Here is a 19,405-nt window from a genome sequence, read left to right as displayed (position 1 = left end):
CATAAATATTCTCCAAAACCTAAAAATGTTGTGGTAGGCTCAATCAGCAACACCATCAAAATACAAAGTAAGAGTAGTAGAACATTTCTAGAATGAAGTTAAGATGCAGATTTTTTTTAAATTACAATTAATTGAATCCTTTCTCTTCCTCAAATTACTTTATAAAGGCCCGGGTTCAATACGAGCACGTTTTGTCCAAAATGCAAGTTCCCTCGTTAGCAGAGCCCATATTCACAGTAAATGCTGCATATGTCGGCTTAATTGGCGCATTGTCCAAATCTGAGATTGAAATGAATCACGGCCAAAGTTATTTATTAGATAAATATTCCAAAAAGGACATTCTTATAAAACAAAAATGGGGGAAAATGTCCTGCCCTTGCAAATTTTGGACTGGGTCTCTAGGTGAATCTAAGCGTTGATGGCGGGGAGGAGGGTAAATAAAAAATATAATCAATGTTGCTTACAAAGAGAAATACAGATCTGAAATATTTTATTCTCATTGAAACATTAATTTTTCTGGCATATTCATACAATCCAAAACATGTATCTTTTTATCTCATGACTTGTTCCTTGTGAATGACCTCATATTTGCACCCGAGGAAAATAAATACACAACTATTCATCTTATAACAAAACTACAAATTATTGTGGGGAAACGTGGAAGTTGAAAATACCTTAATAATAATATGATTTCTTGTTTTGACTGCATAATAAAACCATCCACTCAAACATATGTACTTCAAAAGAATAGGTGCATACTTACTGTCCACAATCAACATCAAGTCTACGGAGTACATCAACCCATGAATGAAGGCTTGCTATGTCAGACACTTCTATAAGATACGAGGCGATCAGGTCATTCTCTAACCCCTGACATCCGGCAGAATAAGGGGCTTGTCCTGTCTGCTTGGTCCCCAGGCCAGCGTCTCTTGACTGGCACTTAAGTAGCTCAAGCCTGCTCTTTTCTCCTTTTGGGTCGTGTTCAGTAAAAAAATATATAATTCTACGGGGAGTTACTGCCTGAACTTGTCCATTCGGGCCAGGATTCAGTCCGATCTCGGGTTTTAAAAGACAATGTTCCCCACGTTTGCGGAGATCCTATCACGTAAATGTGCATGTCAGCTCAATCTGAAATTGCCTTTAAAAGTCACAATGTCTATTATCAGATTGAATCCCGTTCGAAGAACACACATTTTGGTTTTCGCTGCAGAAAGTTTTAACAAGACCCTGAACACGACCCTGGAGCGCTGCAAGTCAACAATATTCCAGGAAACTATCATTACAGATATCAGAACTGTAAGTAGTGGGTTTCCTTTGTCAGTTATATACAAGAACGAACAACCCAGATTTGAGCATGCTAGAACTGGAAACATGAAGGAAACTAATTAGCCCTATTAACATACATTTGTCCAAAAACACACAACACTACTTCAGTAACATTTGTCATTCATTCCACAACAAGGAATTTCTTGCTATTCTGTGTAGCAATGCAAATAAAATAATTACAAGTGATAGATGCAATCCTGTAATAGTAAAAAAAAGATGCCCATTATTGACCTTTTAAAAATGCTCTTGGGAAAAAATTGTGCATGACAAAAAAATACAAATCTGGCAAGCCAACCTCCCTCAAACCATACCTTGTCTAGGTTGGTTGAGACCACACATCTAAACTTGTTACAATATAAACTTTCAAACACCTAGCAGAGGGACAGGACAACACATGCTCTACAGTCTATCCCTTAACCAATGTCAGGGGTTTGAGTTCACTAAGGAGAAACATCAAGGAACATTAGCGGCAAAACTGGAAGGCAAAAAGTTATCTTTTGACAAGACCACATATAAACTATGGGTGGAAGGCAGGCAGGCAGGACCCGGCCATAACCCTGTAAGGACAAGCAGGTGGTTAGGTCTGTGCTGTCCGGACCGGTGTTGTGCTCAATGGCACCTGACAGGGGTGCCCGTTGTTACCGTTAAGAGTTTCCACAACAGGTGTGGAGATGCAAGGCTTCCATGTTGTTGGAAGAAGAAACTTCTCACCATGCCACCTCCTGTCTGTAAATGCCTCATGCCTGGTCTTGGATCAGTCTCTGATAGTGAGGGTTATTGACTAAATGAGGAGTGGTGGCAGTTGGGGTTGGATGAGCTGGAGCAGACAATGTTTGTGGACTAGAGTAGAGTGGTACTAGGGGTGCCCACCCTAGTAGTGGAAAGAAGGGGCCAATATTTACACAGCGGAAAGGGGTTCTAGTAGTAGCCTTGGTTAATAGGCCTCCTTCTGCGTGTGCATCTGTTCCTGGATCTTTGTGAGCATCTCTTGCATTCGCCGCAACTGTAGAGAGAAGAGGCCATTGTCAGTCAAACACACTCGACATGCAGCAATTCAAAACACCACAGAAGGAAGTGAGGACTGGGGAGATGCTCACAGGGTTTAGAACCTCATACCAACGTATTACTTCCATGTGAGTGCACCAATAACCAAGAGCTACCAATCACAACAAAGCCAGCTATGTGACAACAGATCAATAGGATTCCTCATACCAGACTATCAGATTGTTAAGTCATATTGATGGATTCCTATAATGCTAAACATTACTTTCACATTTGCACAGATCTGACCGTCTCAGAACACTACAAATGCTGAAGTAGTGATTGCCAACATTTCATGACTGCAATGTAGGTGGCCTGGAACACAACCATTACTTCCACATGACTGCACCAATAACCAAGCCAAAAGTGCTGACAGATAACTGATCGATACGATTTGCCACCCCAGTCTATTCTGTCTTCAAACCATGTGACCCAATGATGGATGCGTGTGTTAATTCATGTATACAGTCCAGGTGGCCTGGAACACGCCCATTACTTCTACGTCACTGCACCAATGACCAAGCCCTATCCAATGACCACCAAGCCAGTGGAGAACAACTGATTGATACGATTTGGCACCCCATTCGCTCTGTCTGGAGACCACGTAAACGAGCCTGGTGACTGTGTGTGTTCAGTCAAGTACACACATTAATTTCCGTAATTACTACTGTAAAGCCTGTTAATTCAATACTGTGATATGCAGTATGAGTGAGAAAGATATGGTGCTTGCAGACACGCATTTGCCCTGCATAGCATCCCCCCCAATCCCACACACATATCAAAATAGGATGAAATTATTTTGTGTTTTGTGTTCACAACGTTTAAACAATGGAAAAGGTTACATACCAAAAATGAGGAAAACTGAAAATAATGTATAATTCTTTTAATGGCTCATGTCATTCAGGGGGGAATCTACCTTGATTTTTGCGTAAATGATGCACTGATATCAATGGAAGAGCTGCGCCAAAACTCAAGTTGCGCACGTGGGTCACAGGGCATCGTATTCGAAATCATTTTCGAATACGGGCATTTTTGTTGAGGTAGTGTTAACCTTAAAGAACTTCCTCAGCTTTTAATCAAAAAACAAATTAAATAAAGAAATAATTATATGAAATTGGCACCATGGTGCATTCGGACAGGGACAAACTCAAACAGGGAGAAGAGAACCAGGGCTTCTTTCCATCTACAACACTACTCTACCCAGGCAATGTGACCTGGCATATGATATTCTACAGCCAGACCTGGGTTCAAATAGTATTTGAATATACAACATTATTTGTACTCAGATCTAGTCTCGTCTTCTCCTACAGTTCATGTGCATCCCAGGGCTGGGTGCTGTTGTAGGGGCCGACTGTCACCCCTAACCCCTGACCCTTCCTCAAACCAGACCACAATCACATCATCACACCTGGGGTCTTCAGGGGCACCTGCATGTATGGATGGAATGTATATACTGTATGACTGACAGCCTGGAGGACTCAGGAGGCCTCAGGTTCAGCCCCTGGATCTAGGCCTGGGTCAGAGTGGGGTTCTAGAGTTGGGTCTGAGTGTCGTCGTGGTACCTCTTCGTCTTTCTCTCGGATTAGCTTCTCCGTCTCTGTGTCTGTGGTACTTGGTATCACAGGGATGGGGAAGTCTGTGCCGCTCTCCCTGGTCAGTTTACTACGGGAGTAGAGTGGAGAAAGACAATATGGTTAACAGTATGTGGGTGTATATGTTGTTAGAGTTCGTGACTATATGTTAGCAGTGGCAGTGTGTGAGCGTGTGTGTGTGTCCGTACTTGCGGTTGCGTTCCTTCACCACCATGCGGGTCATGCTCTGAATGCAGTGAGCCCTGTAGTTCTCATAGTGGGTCTCCCGTGTCACATCCTTCAGGTCCTGCATGTGTGTCCTCACCAACATGTTCCTCAGCTTCACAAAGTCACAGTGCGCTGAGTTCTCCACTGTCAAGAGTAACAGAGTGTTAGGTTAGGGCAGTGTTTCCCTAAACCTTTCATGTCCACATCCCGGGTCAACCCTAAACCTGTTCTTCAACTACCCTAACCGTAGTCTCCAACCACTACCCCAGTCTCCAACCACTACCCCAGTCTCCAACCACTACCCCAGTCTCCAACCACTACCCCAGTCTCCAACCACTACCCCAGTCTCCAACCACTACCCCAGTCTCTAACCACTACCCCAGTCTCCAACCACTACCCCAGTCTCCAACCACTACCCCAGTCTCCAACCACTACCCCAGTCTCCAACCACTACACCAGTCTCCAACCACTACACCAGTCTCCAACCACTACACCAGTCTCCAACCACTACCATAACCCCAGTCTCCAACCACTACCATAACCCCAGTCTCCAACCACTACCATAACACCAGTCTCCAACAACTACCATAACCCCAGTCTCCAACCACTACCCTAGTACCCTAGTCTCCAACCACTACCCTAGTACCCTAGTCTACAAACACTATCCTAGTACCCTAGTCTCCAACCACTACCCTAGTCTCCAACCACTACCCTAGTCTCCAACCACTACCCTAGTCTCCAACCACTACCCTAGTCTCCAACCACTACCCTAGTACCCTAGTCTCCAACCACTACCCTAGTACCCTAGTCTCCAACCACTACCCTAGTACCCTAGTCTCCAACCACTACCCTAGTACCCTAGTCTCCAACCACTACCCTAGTACCCTAGTCTCCAACCACTACCCTAGTCTCCAACCACTACCCTAGTACCCTAGTCTCCAACCACTACCCTAGTCTCCAACCACTACCCTAGTACCCTAGTCTACAACCACTATCCTAGTACCCTAGTCTCCAACCAACACCCTAGTCTCCAACCACTACCCTAGTACCCTAGTCTACAACCACTTTCCTAGTACCCTAGTCTCCAACCACTACCCTAGTCTCCAACCACTACCCTAGTCTCCAACCACTACCCTAGTACCCCAGTCTCCAACCACTACCCTAGTACCCCAGTCTCCAACCACTACCCTAGTACCCTAGTCTCCAACCACTACCCTAGTACCCTAGTCTCCAACCACTACCCTAGTACCCTAGTCTCCAACCACTACCCTAGTACCCTAGTCTCCAACCACTACCCTAGTACCCTAGTCTCTAACCACTACCCTAGTACCCTAGTCTCCAACCACTACCCTAGTACCCTAGTCTCCAACCACTACCCTAGTACCCTAGTCTCCAACCACTACCCTAGTACCCTAGTCTCCAACCACTACCCTAGTCTCCAACCACTACCCTAGTCTCCAACCACTATCCTAGTACCCTAGTCTCCAACCACTACCCCAGTCTCCAACCACTACCCTAGTCTCCAACCACTACCCTAACCCTAGCTTCATGTCCACATCCAAGTTCAACCCTAACATAATAAGACCCAGACACACAATAACTAAATAATGATGGTGTAACAGGGTTACCTTCCACGATGCCCCAGGGATAAAGACGACCCCGGACCCTCTTCCCTTTGGCCTCCACCACCGTGTTGCTGCCGATCACCGCAAACGGTATACTGTCCTGGAGGAGGGAGAGAGAGCAGTAGAGGTGAATATGAATGAAGTGAATAAAGTACAAAGAGGGAGGAATATATCTGTGGTTATGATGAGGTAATGCAGTCAGTGGAAAATGCTGCATTGCAGAACTACCCATTTCTCCATCTCTCTCTCCCCCCTACTTGGAATGGACAGAGCACACCATCAGGGCACTTGAGGTCACAGACAAGGTTCTATGAGGGGGAGACACTGAGACACCATTTATCTACCAAAACAACATTCTGGCCTGTCCTGGCTGCACAGACACAGCCTGCCCTCTAATGCACAGGTGCACACAGAGATGAATAGAATTCACAAACAGATTACTTTAAGGCTGTGTGCTCAATAATAACATGGTTATGGACATATGTAATCTGGGTTTCCTGTACTGCAGACAGGTTGTTTATGATGACTAGTGACCTTTAGGTTGCCATACTTCCTCAACTAGTGATGTGAGGTTTGGATAAATGTGGTTCACCTTGAGCTCCTGATCCTGCAGTTTGAAGTCCTCATCCTCATCAGAGTCACAGTCTGGGAACTGGTAGATCTTAATCCCATACTGCTGGATCTCCTCTCGGATCTACAGGAAGATGGAGGGACAGAGAGAAGAGGAGAAGAACATTCAACTACTGTTTCAAATCCTGGGATTGAGGATGGACAAAAGAACAAGGAGCAAAAACAAATCCATCAAAATGGCCACCTGGAAATAAAAATATATGTTTCCCGAAATTTGCTGAAACCAATGTCCACTGTCCATTTCTTATTTGTACAGAGCCATGGTATTCAGACAAGCAGACACAGATAGAAAAGCCAGTTAGAGAGGACTTACCTTGAATTTCTTTTTCTTGACCTCGGTGGGTGTGAGTGTATCGGCCTTGGCCAGGATTGGCACAATGTTGACCTTCTCATGAAGGGCCTTCATAAACTCCACATCCAGAGGCCTCAGGCTGAGACAGATACAAGACATGACATACATTTTTAGTGATTTCGCAGAGTAAGTTACCAGAGCAACTTAGAATTAGGGACAACAAGTCAGCACTGAGAAAACCAAAAAAACACACTGTACATGTGGAAAGATGGCCATAGACAACACTGACAAAACTTGGATATGGTTAAGAGATAATTACGGTAATCCTCATAACCCATATTTTCAAGGATTGTAGTAGTATCTAATATTGGTCAGCAGAGGGAGTTGTTTCCTTATTACAGGTTTGCAGCAGTGCTTAAGCGCTAATGATGGTGCTCAAGATGTTTCCTTTCAATGAACACAGTGGTGTAAAACAGACGGTATGCTCAGACAAAAGTACTGCATCAGCATTTACACCGACAATTGGAGAGAAAGTTCAGTACTGCAGCATCTGCCCCTCAAAATGGATAGAACGTTTAGCACTGCACCAGATGCACATTTCCCTGGAGGCAGCAGAGCAGGGTGGTTCTAGATTCCACAGAAACCACAATGCATTTAGAATGCATGGAACATGGTGCATAGTGGAAACCCTCTCGGTGGTACTCAAGGAAGGAAGGTAGAAGGGGAAAATAAACAATTCTAAGAGTATTGAGACACAGCCAATATGTCTGTCTCAATAGAAGGACTCCATTTAAAGAGTATTGAGACAGAGACAACATGTCGTAGCTGACGTACCCGTGTCCGAAGGGAGAGATGAAGTAGAGGCAGCAGTGAACTCTGTTATCCTGGATGTTCTTCCTGTTCAGTCCACTCTCGTCCCTGAAGTACTGCTCAAACTGCTGGTCGATGTAGTCCGCCACTGACTTCCAGCTAGGGCGGTGGGGGAGACACAGAGACACACCAGCACTGAGGCAATACTGCAGAGACAGCCACCCTACAACCACTAACCATACCAACCCTAACCCACTGACTTCACGCTAGGCCGGTGGGGGAGACACAGAGACACACCAGCACTGAGGCAATGCAGACAGTCATTCCCTTACTGTACACTGAGCTATACTGCAACTGAACCTCATACTGCTTCATGTAACAATACAAAGCCTAATAGCAAAAAAGGTTTACGACTGTATTGAAGACTACCGCGTATATCCAAAGGTTAAGATCAACTCAATACCTCGAACTTACTCAGCTCTGCCTTAGGATCATAATCGGAATTGAGTTGTTTCATGGTTTCCTGACACCAAAGAAGGATGTTTGACATATACCATTCAGTGTTATTGACAGCGTCTCCAAAGCCAGGGGTGTCTACGATGGTGAGCTTCAGCTTGACGCCCTTCTCCTCAATGTCCACTGTGTGTTTAGTGATCTCCACTGTCTGAGTGATCCGCTCTGGGGTTAAAAACACACATTTCCTTAGCAGCTGGCCATTTATATCATTCATTCATTCATAAGATGAGACACCAAAATGGCCACCTTACCCTCAGCGTTGAGTAGCTTCCTGTCCTTGTAGAGGTCTGTGAGGAAGAGGCTGTTGACCAGGGTGGACTTGCCCAGACCAGACTCCCCTGCTACCATCAGGGTGAAGTCAAAGCCCTTCTTGACAGACTTACGGTGCACCTGGTTTGGCAGTGTGGCAAAGCCCACATAGTCCTTGTCTTGGTCCTGTGAAAGCAAGAGAAACAGACGCCTATTTAAACACGTCGCTCACCTCTGGTGGCGGCACATTTGCGAGTTACAGTAATCATTCTAAATAAAAAGGCAACACCTACCACACATAAATACATGTCTTCAAACCTAAAGTATTTTCAACAGATGTAGGGTATTGAATGAAGCCATTGTCAACACACCAGAACACAATGCCATCTTTAACCAACATCAGTTTCAAAGCGAAATCCACAAACTGAGTAATCTGCCAGACACACAACCAAAGTTTCCAAGTAAACATCACTGGAAATGGCCTGAACCTGCTGCTAGTGCTCCTCTGAGGCTAAAGCCCAGCCTCTTTGGACTGGAGGGCTGATAACCCAACCCACATTGCCCATAGTATTGCCTCTGGTCTCTACACCCTAAACGGTCCCCCTGGCCTGAAGTTTACCTCTGGAAAGTCGTAGGGATCAAAGCGGCCCCAGGGGCTCTTGGGCCTGGTGGGACTGAGGGGAGACTGCATGTCATAGTGATCCACCATCCCACATCCACCCAACTGCAGCCTCCCTACGCCCTGGTTGTCTGACTGGGCCCTGCCACCTGCCGTGGGGGGCCGCAAAAAGGTAGGCGTCCCTGGGGTGTCGCCACCCTCTGCCTCCCTGTCCACCGGGTGGGAGTGCTCATGGTCGGGGCTGTGCTCATAGCCGCCCAGAGGCGGGTGAGGGTGGTCCCCGCTGTGGTGGGGGTCTTGTTGCATGATGTTCTCCAACTCAGAGTCTTCAGAATCATCCTTGTAAGGGCTTGAGTGCTAAGGGGGAGGGGCCAGGGAGCGGTGCAGGTGGGTGGGAGAGGTGATGCAGAGAAGAATGGATGGAGAGGAGTAAAGGTCGGAGCAGGAGGGAGGGTTAATATAGATCGGAAGGAAAACAAGGAGCAAAGGTAACAGAGGCAACATAAGGATCAACAGGAAAAAAGAAGAAAATGCAGTGGTTATAGACACTGAATGTTTTGATGGAGAGAAACAACCTAAGAAATCATTAAGTGCAAGATAGGCCTAGTTCTCTAGGGTTTAGAGAAGATTTACACTAAGAGACAGCGAGGAAAGAAGATAGCGACTGTCTGTTTCACTGGAGAGCACCAGAGAAGCTACAAGGTTAACAACGTAAGAGGGGAGGGTAACTATTTGTGCTGATGGGAGGAATGCAGAGGAAGAAGAGATCTCGGATGGCCATCAAACTGATAACAAGCACACCCTCTGATTCTGACGCGAGAGAACACTCACTCTGTCCAATACAATATAGGGCGCCAAAAAAAGAACCTTTTGTGTCCTCTATAGATAACGCATCATTTGAGTATTAGTATTTTATTAGGATCCCCATTAGTTGTTGCTGAAGCAGCAGCTACTTTTCCTGGGTGCCGTGGCAGCTGGCAGCTGGCTGGAAAGATTCTCCCTGCTCAGCAGCTTCAGCCTTGGTATGGTAGACTCTGGAGTCTGGGTGGCACCCTATTGTCTAAAAAAGTAGTGCACTACATAGGGAATAGGCTGCATTTTGGGACGTAAGCTGGTACATCACAATTCAATAGAAGGTACAGTACTGTAGCCACGTGGATGATAAAGAGTGGAGGCAACCATTTAACAGGTTACACAACAAAATATGATATGATTGAGTAGAGCTAAAGGAAATGAACCTCTAAATGATTAATGAACCCTGATTACTAGAAGACTGCTCAAATAAATTGCTGTGGTATATGGTGTCATACAGCTTCAAACGCAAACAGTCATGAACACACACACCTTCTTATGACATCAACAAGGACTCAAACATGACATCATCTATTCATATGGGTGTGTCACTCAACACATACTGGTAGACAGAGGAAACCTGATAAAAATCTATTGGTGTTAAACATGTCACCTCAAAATGTCATTTACACAATGACTGATCAGTTTGTGGTGATTAGTAACAGCACTCATTTTCAAATCTACCTAAACCTGTCAATCACACCTACATGTTATTTTATTCCCAAACCATCTACCTTCCCCGATGACAATACCTACAATTCATGACACCAACAAAGGCAGAGCCTCTGCATGTAGTTGAAACTGTAAAGGGATATCCCTCCCTGGAGTTCTCAGACTAGAGACGAGTGTTCCATCCCAAATGGCACCCTATTCCCTATGGGTCCTGGTCAAAAGAAGTACACTGTATAAAGAATAGGATGCCATTTGGGATGCAGATTGGTGCTCATGTCCTTAGGGCTGATGCTCAAGTTACCACAGCCACGCATGCCCTTTCTGCCCCAGTTTGTGTAAAGAATCCCCAGCCTGCACCACTATGAATATTACAGTGTATTGAGAAGGCCAAGAGGCTATTTTACATTTACAGTGCAGACGGGAAGTATTCAGACCCCTTGACTATTGCTACGTTAAAGCCTTTTTCAGTCTACACAGAATACCCCACAATGACAAAGCAAAAACTGTTTTGAAATTTAAAATAAAAACTTCCATTTGACATTTACATAAGTATTCAGACCCTTTACTCAGTACTTTGTTGAAGCACCTTCGGCAGTGATTACAGCCTCAAGTCTTCTTGCGTATGATGCTACAAGCCTGGCACACCTGTATTTGGAGAGTTTCTCCCCTTCTTCTCTGCAGATCCTCTCAAGCTCAGTAGGGTTGGATGGAGAGCGTCGCTGCACAGCTATTTTCAGGTCTCTCCAGAGATGTTCGATCAGGTTCATGTCCGGGATCTGGCTGGGCCACTCAAGGACATTCAGAGATTTGTCCCAAATCCACTTCTGCGTTATATTGGCTGTGTGCTTAGGGTCTTTGTCCTGTTGGAAGGTGAAACTTCTCCCCAGTCTTAGGTCCTGAGAGCTCTGGAGCAGGTTTTCATCAAGGATCTCTGTACTTTTCTCTGTTTATCTGTCCCTTGATCCAGACTAGTCTCCCAGTCCCTGCTGCTGAAAAACATCCCCACAGCATGATGCTGCCACCTCCATTCTTCACCGTAGGGATGGTGCCAGGTTTCTTCCAGATGTGACGTTTGGCATTCAGGCCAAAGAGTTCAATCTTGGTTTCATCAGACCAGAGAATCATGTTTCTCATGGTCAGAGTCGTTTAGGTTCCTTTTGGCAAACTCCAAGCTGGCTGTCTTGTGCCTTTTAGTGAGGAGTGGCTTCAGTCTGGCCAACCTACCATGAAGGAGAGCTGCGGAGATGGTTGTCCTGGAAGTTTCTCCCATCTCCACAGAGGAACTCTGGAGCTCTGTCAGAGTGACCATTGGGTTCTTGGTCACCTCCGTGACTAAGGCCCTTCTCCCTCGATTGCCCAGTTTGGCCGGACGGCCAGCTGTAGGAAGAGTCTTGCTGGTTCCAAACGTCTTCCATTTAAGAATTATTGAGGCCACTGTGTACTTAGAACCTACAATACTGGTACCCTTCCCCAGATCTGTGCCTCAACACAATCCTGTCTCGGAGCTCTATGGACAATTCATTCGATCTCATGGCTTGGTTTTTACTCTGACGTGCACAGTCAACGATGGGACCTCATATAGACAGATGTGTGCCTTTACAAATCATGTCCAATCAATTTAATTTACCACAGGGGGACTCCAATCAAATTGTAGAAACATCAAGGATGATCAAAGGAAACAGGATGCACCTGAGCTCAATTTTGAGTCTCATAGCAAAGCGTCTGAATACTTATGTAAATAAGGTATCTGTTTTTTATTTTTAATACATTTGCAAAAATGTCTAACAATGTGTTTTCGTTTTGTTATGGGGTATTGTGTGTAAATTGATGACGGGGGAAAATGACTTAATACATTTTAGAATAAGGCTGGAACATAACAAAATGTGAAAAAAGGGAAGGGTCTGAATAACTTCCGACTGTACATTTTAGTAATTTAGCAGACGCTCTTATCCAGAGTGATTTAGCTCTAGGGGAACCATAGCAATCAGAGTAAACTGGAGTTATCGGCCCATATCTCTGCTCAATAGTGATACGTTTTGAGAGCTAATCTGGAGAGGACACAGTCATGATGATACATTGGTGTTCTTCCAAGTTTAAGCTCCTGTGAACAGACACACAGCCTATTGGGCCTACTTTCTTTGGATCAATAGTAACCAACTCAACTTTTTTGTGCAAATAACTGGTTCAAACAGGAAGTAAACTAGTGAACTATAAAGTAAACTACAAAGTAAACTAGTGAACTACAAAGGAGGTCTAAAGCATGTGGACAATTAAATTACAATTTTCAAGTACATTGTTGCCAGTCCTTGGTATGTATGAATCTTAGATTGTCCTTCCACATGGCTCTCAGGATAACAGGAGATCATCTCTGCATGCCGACAGAGGGCTGATTGTGGTTCCACTGTACATATGGAGCACAGCAGTATGAAACCTCCTGCCACAACAACATCCCTGTGTTGTGTGTGACAACAGGGGATTGGGTTTAAAGGGGGGGGGGTCACTAAGAGACCAATAGAAATATGGAAAATACTTAAAAGTATTTGAGGTGCACTTGGAATTTTGACCTTTTTGGACTATTCCATTTGTTCCATTCACTGTGTCACCAAATCAAGCACAGCAGCTCAAATATCTGGAAAGTATTTGACATATTCTTTGACCCAGACCATGTCTGGTCACTGGTACCTGTTCGGGCTCATGGTGGTGGTCCCTGGTGTGGTCAGGGGATGGCGGGGCGGAGTCCAGGTCATCTGATGATGAGTGAGCCTCATGGTCACTGTCCTCCATTGCTACTGGGGCTATAGTACACTCTGCCATCTCCAACCAGGAAGGAACATGCATTTGGAGTGGAAAAGGGCGAGGCAAGGAGCAGGGCCAACAGGGAAGTAAGAATTGGAAGGACCAATCAGAACAAGGAATGGGAAATGGTGAAGGAGGGCGTGGAAGGGTAGGTTGGCGTGACAACAGGATAGCGTTGCGTGATGGCATTTTGTGTAGAACGGACCAGTACAAAAAGGGTTGAAAGAAAAACAAACAAATAAAACAAATCACGAAATGATTAAATAACTCAAATTAAAATAACTCAAATTAAAATAACAATGAGTGAGTAGTCTGGATCCAGCCATAGGAAATGACATGGCTGTTGGATGCCAGAGTAAGCAACATGGCTGTCCACTGGAGTAGCACACCGGGTGATTGAGTTGCATTCAGAGTGGTGCGTGGAATGAATTGTTTCAGCAATGTCCAGAAATAATTTTGGTGTGTGCAGGGATCTATTCTGTCTGGCCATTCCACTCATAGCCTAATGTTGTTTATTTGTCCAGCTGCACTTAGTTTAACTGATTCTGATATCTTCCCATTCAGGGGAGATCTAACAATGCACTGTTACTGAAGCAGATGAAATTAACTGATCTGGCTGCCGTTGCATCGTGTAGAGAGTTGAAATGTCTTTACTGAAAATTAAAACAAAAGCACACACCTACTAACACTCAGAGTTCAGAGCAAGGCCTTGCAAGGTTCTTCTACGAGTTTGTATCAGTGTTCTCCCAAAAAGGATTTCCAAGTCATCCCAACCAGGTTTTTGATGTCATCCTCACAGTTTTAATTAAACAGGGATTGGGAGATAAGTGGCAGAGAGGACAGAGAGGAGAGTAAATTAATAGTTTCTCAGATTAGAGGACCACTGACATGCTTTGCTCTGACCAAACCACACGATGGATCAATGTCCAATCTACTGCCTAACATGGACGACCCACAGTGTGATCCAATTAACAGCGTCCCTGGTCAACAATAATCAACACTGTCAACTCTGGAGCAGAGATGTGTGTGGAATGCTTCTCAGATCAACATTTTTTTTCTCATTTTTTTACTTGGCACACAAGTGAGAATATTTGTCAGATTGTGAAAACTACTCTGCTCCACCATTTAAAAACTTGAAGAACATGTCTTCCCCTCACTTGAACTGCAGAGAATCCACCACTTGGAAGCAAGTAGAAAATGCAGTCTTTGTAATCAATTATTAAACAACAATCCAAACTTGTACACCAACAAGACTCAAATTTTAAAAAGACCTCACCAGACTCAATTTAAAAGCAATCCTCTTCAGGACAATAACTCACCAGTTCTCCTGCAGTACCTCACCTGTGGTACCTCACCTGTGGTACACTGTATGAGATGTAACAGCCTGACTCTCTTGCCTCCTCTCAAGCAGCTCTTCATGCCCTCACCAGGAGCCAGTCTGGAGAGTGGCAAGCATCCCCTGCCTATATATCCTTTTGAACCAGGACACTGTCCTCCAGCCCCATCGAGCTGCCTGGCTGCCCCACCGCCCTGGGGCTCCTAGTCCGATCCGCCAGACATGAAATCCATCCACGGCCCACGCACCCATCACGGTTCACAAGGTTGGGCTGTCCAACCCATACCATGCCAATAACACCAACTCACTTCAACTTTTAAGGCCACTCATCTCTGTACTACATAGATTTTTCACTAAGAACCCACTTTGGCTCTTCTCGAGCAAATTATTTACCCTGCAAGTTAAGACAAGAGAGGAATACAGATTTATCCTCTCACACTGTATCAGTTTGGCTGTCAGGCACTGGAGTGTATGATTATCTTAAGCATTAAAGTCTTAGGAGACCGTAGCCACAGCTGAAACGGATTTAAAGGGATGACGATCAAGGAATTTCACTGTAGATGGAACTCTCCTTACTTTACCAGCCTGCATGGCTGGCTGCCTGCTTTTGCTGCCTAAAAACACTGATGTCTCATGAGGTCTTCATTCAACAGTTTGACTTAAATTGAGAAGAAAAGGTACGGCATCTCAAGGGAGAGAGAAAACAAGAGTGAGAGGAGAGAGATAACTAGAAAGAGAGAGCAAGAGGAGGAATCTTAGATCATACTGAATATAAATGGAGCCTTAACACAGACAGCAGAACAATAGTGGTAGTGACGATCAGGCAGCAGAGTTGGACTGATGACATCACCCAGTCAGCCTCGGCAGCACGTCCATCAGGGCTACTTGGCATGCCTGGCACAGAGCACTCTGGAGTGGGTTAACCTTGGGATTACAGTCCCCCCTCCACCCTCTTGCATTGCTGCAGGATATGAGGATGGAGGGCAAATATGATATTTTTTTCCCCCATCTCCTCTCTGTGAATGTACAGCTCCATCTAGAGAGGTTGGGTAGCATCAGTCACACATGCATGTTTTCCCTCTGAGCCTTCATCTCCCTTCTCCCGATCCTCTACCCTGTGTGTACTTGTTCACTTGCCTTCATGGGCGACACGCATACACTAATGACTTTAGAGTTATGCGTTGAACTGCTGCAACCCCCAAATATAATACTAGGCCTGTTACGCAACTGTGTTTAGAATAAATCGATCCATTCATCTCATGTACAGTGCTTTGTAGGGAAAATACATTGGACATTTCTCACGCCACTTTCCCAGACCTGCCAACCCTGTCCAACTTTTTAGAGTACCAGACACTCATGGCAAATTGGAGATTCATGTTCTTCGACAAACATTATGGATCACACCTGGTTCAGTTCAGTACTCTGAAAAACATAAAAGATACAGAACATAAAATAATTATATGTTTTGTGGAATTAGCAGATTGTCTGTATGTTTATTCCATTACATGTAGAGCGTAGAATGGAAAAGGGATTTATCAATGTGTTTACGTACAGCTGAGAGTCGGAAAACTCAGCATCATAAACAGGAGGTGCAGACACGGGGTAGCTACGTCGAATAATTATGTATTAATCCTTTGACACAAACTGTGTTGCAGCTCGAGAATAGAGATGTTAGATTTACTCAGTGAATTTATTTTTCATTAAAACCAGGCACTATTCATTTGTACTTTTTAAAACTTTTTTTTTTCTACCACCATATTTGAAATGCAACAGAAAAGGTCCCACATCTAGCATCACTGGTTGTAATTCCGACGGTGTCCACAAGATGGCAGCAGTGTATGTGCAAAGTTTCAGATGGATAATTATGTATGAGAAACTACACGACATTTAGTGTGAAGTCACCCAGGTACATTTGGGCAAATTGTGAAGGAGACATTTACATTACAATTTTTATGCAAGAATATAGTCAAATCTGTATACTTGGACTTTGATTTAGCTTTTCCAGTATTAGGATCCATATTATAAGTTCAATATTTGCAAAAACACCCAGTTTTCATTACTCTCCATATTCTTATAATTTTTGTCCAAAAGGAAAAGGCTTGCTGTCGCACAAGGTTAGCAGCTACATTTTGCAACAGATACGGGGTTTCCATATGGGATACTTTATGGGATACTCCCGTAAAGCCCAGCTCATTGGCTATCTAGCTAGCTTTGTGTGACCCTGATTGATGCTTATTTGACAAAGTTACAGTCGATCAAGTGAAGACCACACGTGTCATCGGCATGCCATGAAGGCTTCGCTCTCTGTCCAAATTTGGTGTCCTATAGGATATACTACACCCTAATGATATAGGGAAGTCTGGTTACCTTCTAGGATCTCTGAGGAATAAATATGAATGTGATTTGACTGGTTTTTATTTTATTTCACCTTTATTTAACCAGGTAGGCTAGTTGAGAACAAGTTCTCATTTGCAACTGCGACCTGGCCAAGATAAAGCATAGCAGTGTGAGCATACAACAAAGAGTTACACATGGAGTAAACAATTAACAAGTCAATAACACAGTAGAAAACAAAGGGGGGGTCTATATACAATGTGTGCAAAAGGCATGAGGAGGTAGGCAAATAATTACAATTTTGCAGATTAACACTGGAGTGATAAAAGATCAGATGGTCATGTACAGGTAGAGATATTGGTGTGCAGAAGAGCAGAAAAGTAAATAAATAGAAACAGTACGGGGATGAGGTAGGTGAAAAGGGTGGGCTATTTACCAATAGACTATGTACAGCTGCAGCGATCGGTTAGCTGCTCAGATAGCTGATGTTTGAAGTTGGTGAGGGAGATAAAAGTCTCCAACTTCAGCGATTTTTGCAATTCGTTCCAGTCACAGGCAGCAGAGTACTGGAACGAAAGGCGGCCAAATGAGGTTGAACAACGTTTAGGGTTAGATTTTCACATATTCCTTTCTTTGCAAATTGAATGAGTGGAAATACAAAAATCGATCGTGCATGCTATATGGACCTTTTAAGGATATGAAAAATGATTTTATCTAACAAAACAACACTTCACGTTATCTCTGGGACCCATTGGATGACAAATCAGAGCAAGATTTCAGAAGGTAAGTACACATTTCACCTTCAGAGGTGAATTTATCAAACCTATCGTGGTGAAAAAAGTGTTTTGTTGTTAGGAGCTCTCCTCAAACAATAGCATGCCATTTTTTCACAGTAATATCTACTGTGAATTGGACAGTGCAGTTATATTAACGAGAATTTAAGCGTTCAGCCGATAGAAGACACCTATATGTACGAACATTTGTTGTTTCTCTAAAAATCTGTGATCGTGACAAGGTGCTGCATGATTTACAACTGTCCGTTGACGGGACGCCTATCCCTAAGAAGTTTTTAACTCGGATCTCGTACCTACGTACATGGACAAAGAATTGCGTAGTTGGTACGCAAAATGCGTGCATGTTGGCAGGTCTGCTTTTCTTTAGATCCATTTGATGTGCTTATCATTGGTTCAACATAATAAGATAACCTCAATTCCTTACAAAAAGAAAGGAGGAGTTGACTACATACAGTAAGAGAGAATCAGTCAAACTGAATTAATCACAACTAATAAGAATATACAAACAGGCTGTGATAATGTAAATGATAGTCACATTGACAACATTTGTCTTGGCAAAATAAGTCATAACTCTACGTTTAACTTCTTGTTCCATTTGATTTAGTCACACTATTCCTTTGAGAAAATTCTGAAGAAGAAATCTAAAGCACACAGTCAAACAAATTAGGCTATATATCTGAATGGTCTCTTGGACGTATAACTGAAACCCCAGTCACCCAACAGGGCTGCAGCGGAGCATCTGAGCTACTGAGCTCAACATAGTTCCAGAGGCTGATACACCAATAAGCTTACAAAAACACATTATCGGCTAGCTATAAAACACCGGCCTATGGTTGAGGAAACCACACAACACCAGAAACCACAAGACACCAGAAACCACACGACACCAGAAACCACACGACACCAGAAACCACACAACACCAGAAACCACACAACACCAGAAACCACACAACACCAGAAACCACACGACACCACACCACCACAGTCCTACTGCACGTCCCACCTAGATCACATCTGATGAACAAATTAGTAGCATTCATGGGAATGTCTCTATCATATTGTAGAACTTGGAGCTGTATGTTCCTAGACTATAACATAATATACAGCGCATTCAGAAACTATTCAGACCCCTTGAATTTTCCACATTGTTACATTACAGCCTTATTCTAAAATGGACTAAATACTTCCCCCCCTCCTTAATCTACACACAATACACCATAATGACAAAGCAAAAACAGGTTTTTAGAAATGTTTGCAAATATATCAAAAATATCACATTTACATAAGTACTGTATCAATAACCTACTGGTAAGACACGTTTCCCATTTATTCAGCTGAATACGTAATCTAATTACCTTAAGTGCCATGCTCAAAGGCTCACGTCAGTGGGACCCACCTGGGTCCTGATCCAGTTAATATCCGTGACAGGTATAGGCCACACTACTGCCTCTCACCACAATTACTAGTAGAAATAATTATTCATTTTCACCCAATTAGTGTAAGTTTTTTTTAAATCCACAGTAAAACCAATACAGTGACACCTCCAGTAAGATAAACCTGGTGGTCTCATACACAGTTAGTGCATACCAACCACATGAAACCAGAAAGTGTCTGGTTCAAGTTCAAGATGGCATACTGCTGCGGTGGCCAGCCCCTTGAGCACTTAACTGGAAAATACTTCTGCAGATCTTGTGGAACATTCATAAGCTGCAGT

General features: G+C 43.9%; 1 protein-coding gene across 6 annotated transcripts in view; it reads right to left on the bottom strand.

Annotated features, from left to right (window-relative positions):
• Positions 1-473: 473 nt before the first annotated feature.
• The window catches only part of LOC109875592 (septin-4), a 77,256-nt gene continuing 58,324 nt past the window's right edge, over positions 474-19,405 (bottom strand). For 3 of the 6 annotated variants that reach the window (XM_020467951.2, XM_020467952.2, XM_020467953.2), the window contains 9 exons: positions 8,291-8,474; positions 8,078-8,201; positions 7,548-7,682; positions 6,735-6,852; positions 6,384-6,485; positions 5,795-5,891; positions 4,148-4,310; positions 3,930-4,029; positions 474-2,329 (listed from right to left, as the gene is read on the bottom strand). In XM_020467951.2, the coding sequence (XP_020323540.1) occupies positions 2,261-2,329; positions 3,930-4,029; positions 4,148-4,310; positions 5,795-5,891; positions 6,384-6,485; positions 6,735-6,852; positions 7,548-7,682; positions 8,078-8,201; positions 8,291-8,474 (1,092 nt within the window). In that variant the 3' untranslated portion in view covers positions 474-2,260. Of the gene's footprint in view, positions 2,330-3,929; positions 4,030-4,147; positions 4,311-5,794; positions 5,892-6,383; positions 6,486-6,734; positions 6,853-7,547; positions 7,683-8,077; positions 8,202-8,290; positions 8,475-8,907; positions 9,265-13,113; positions 13,396-19,405 lie in introns of those variants that run through there. The other 3 variants (XM_031795771.1, XM_020467948.2, XM_031795772.1) reach the window with 3 other exon arrangements.

The sequence above is a fragment of the Oncorhynchus kisutch genome, linkage group LG18 (genome assembly GCF_002021735.2).
Source record: "Oncorhynchus kisutch isolate 150728-3 linkage group LG18, Okis_V2, whole genome shotgun sequence".
Classification (NCBI taxonomy): domain Eukaryota; kingdom Metazoa; phylum Chordata; class Actinopteri; order Salmoniformes; family Salmonidae; genus Oncorhynchus; species Oncorhynchus kisutch.
The sequence above is the reverse complement of the archived record's forward strand: the minus strand, read 5'-3'. Positions and strand labels throughout refer to the sequence as shown.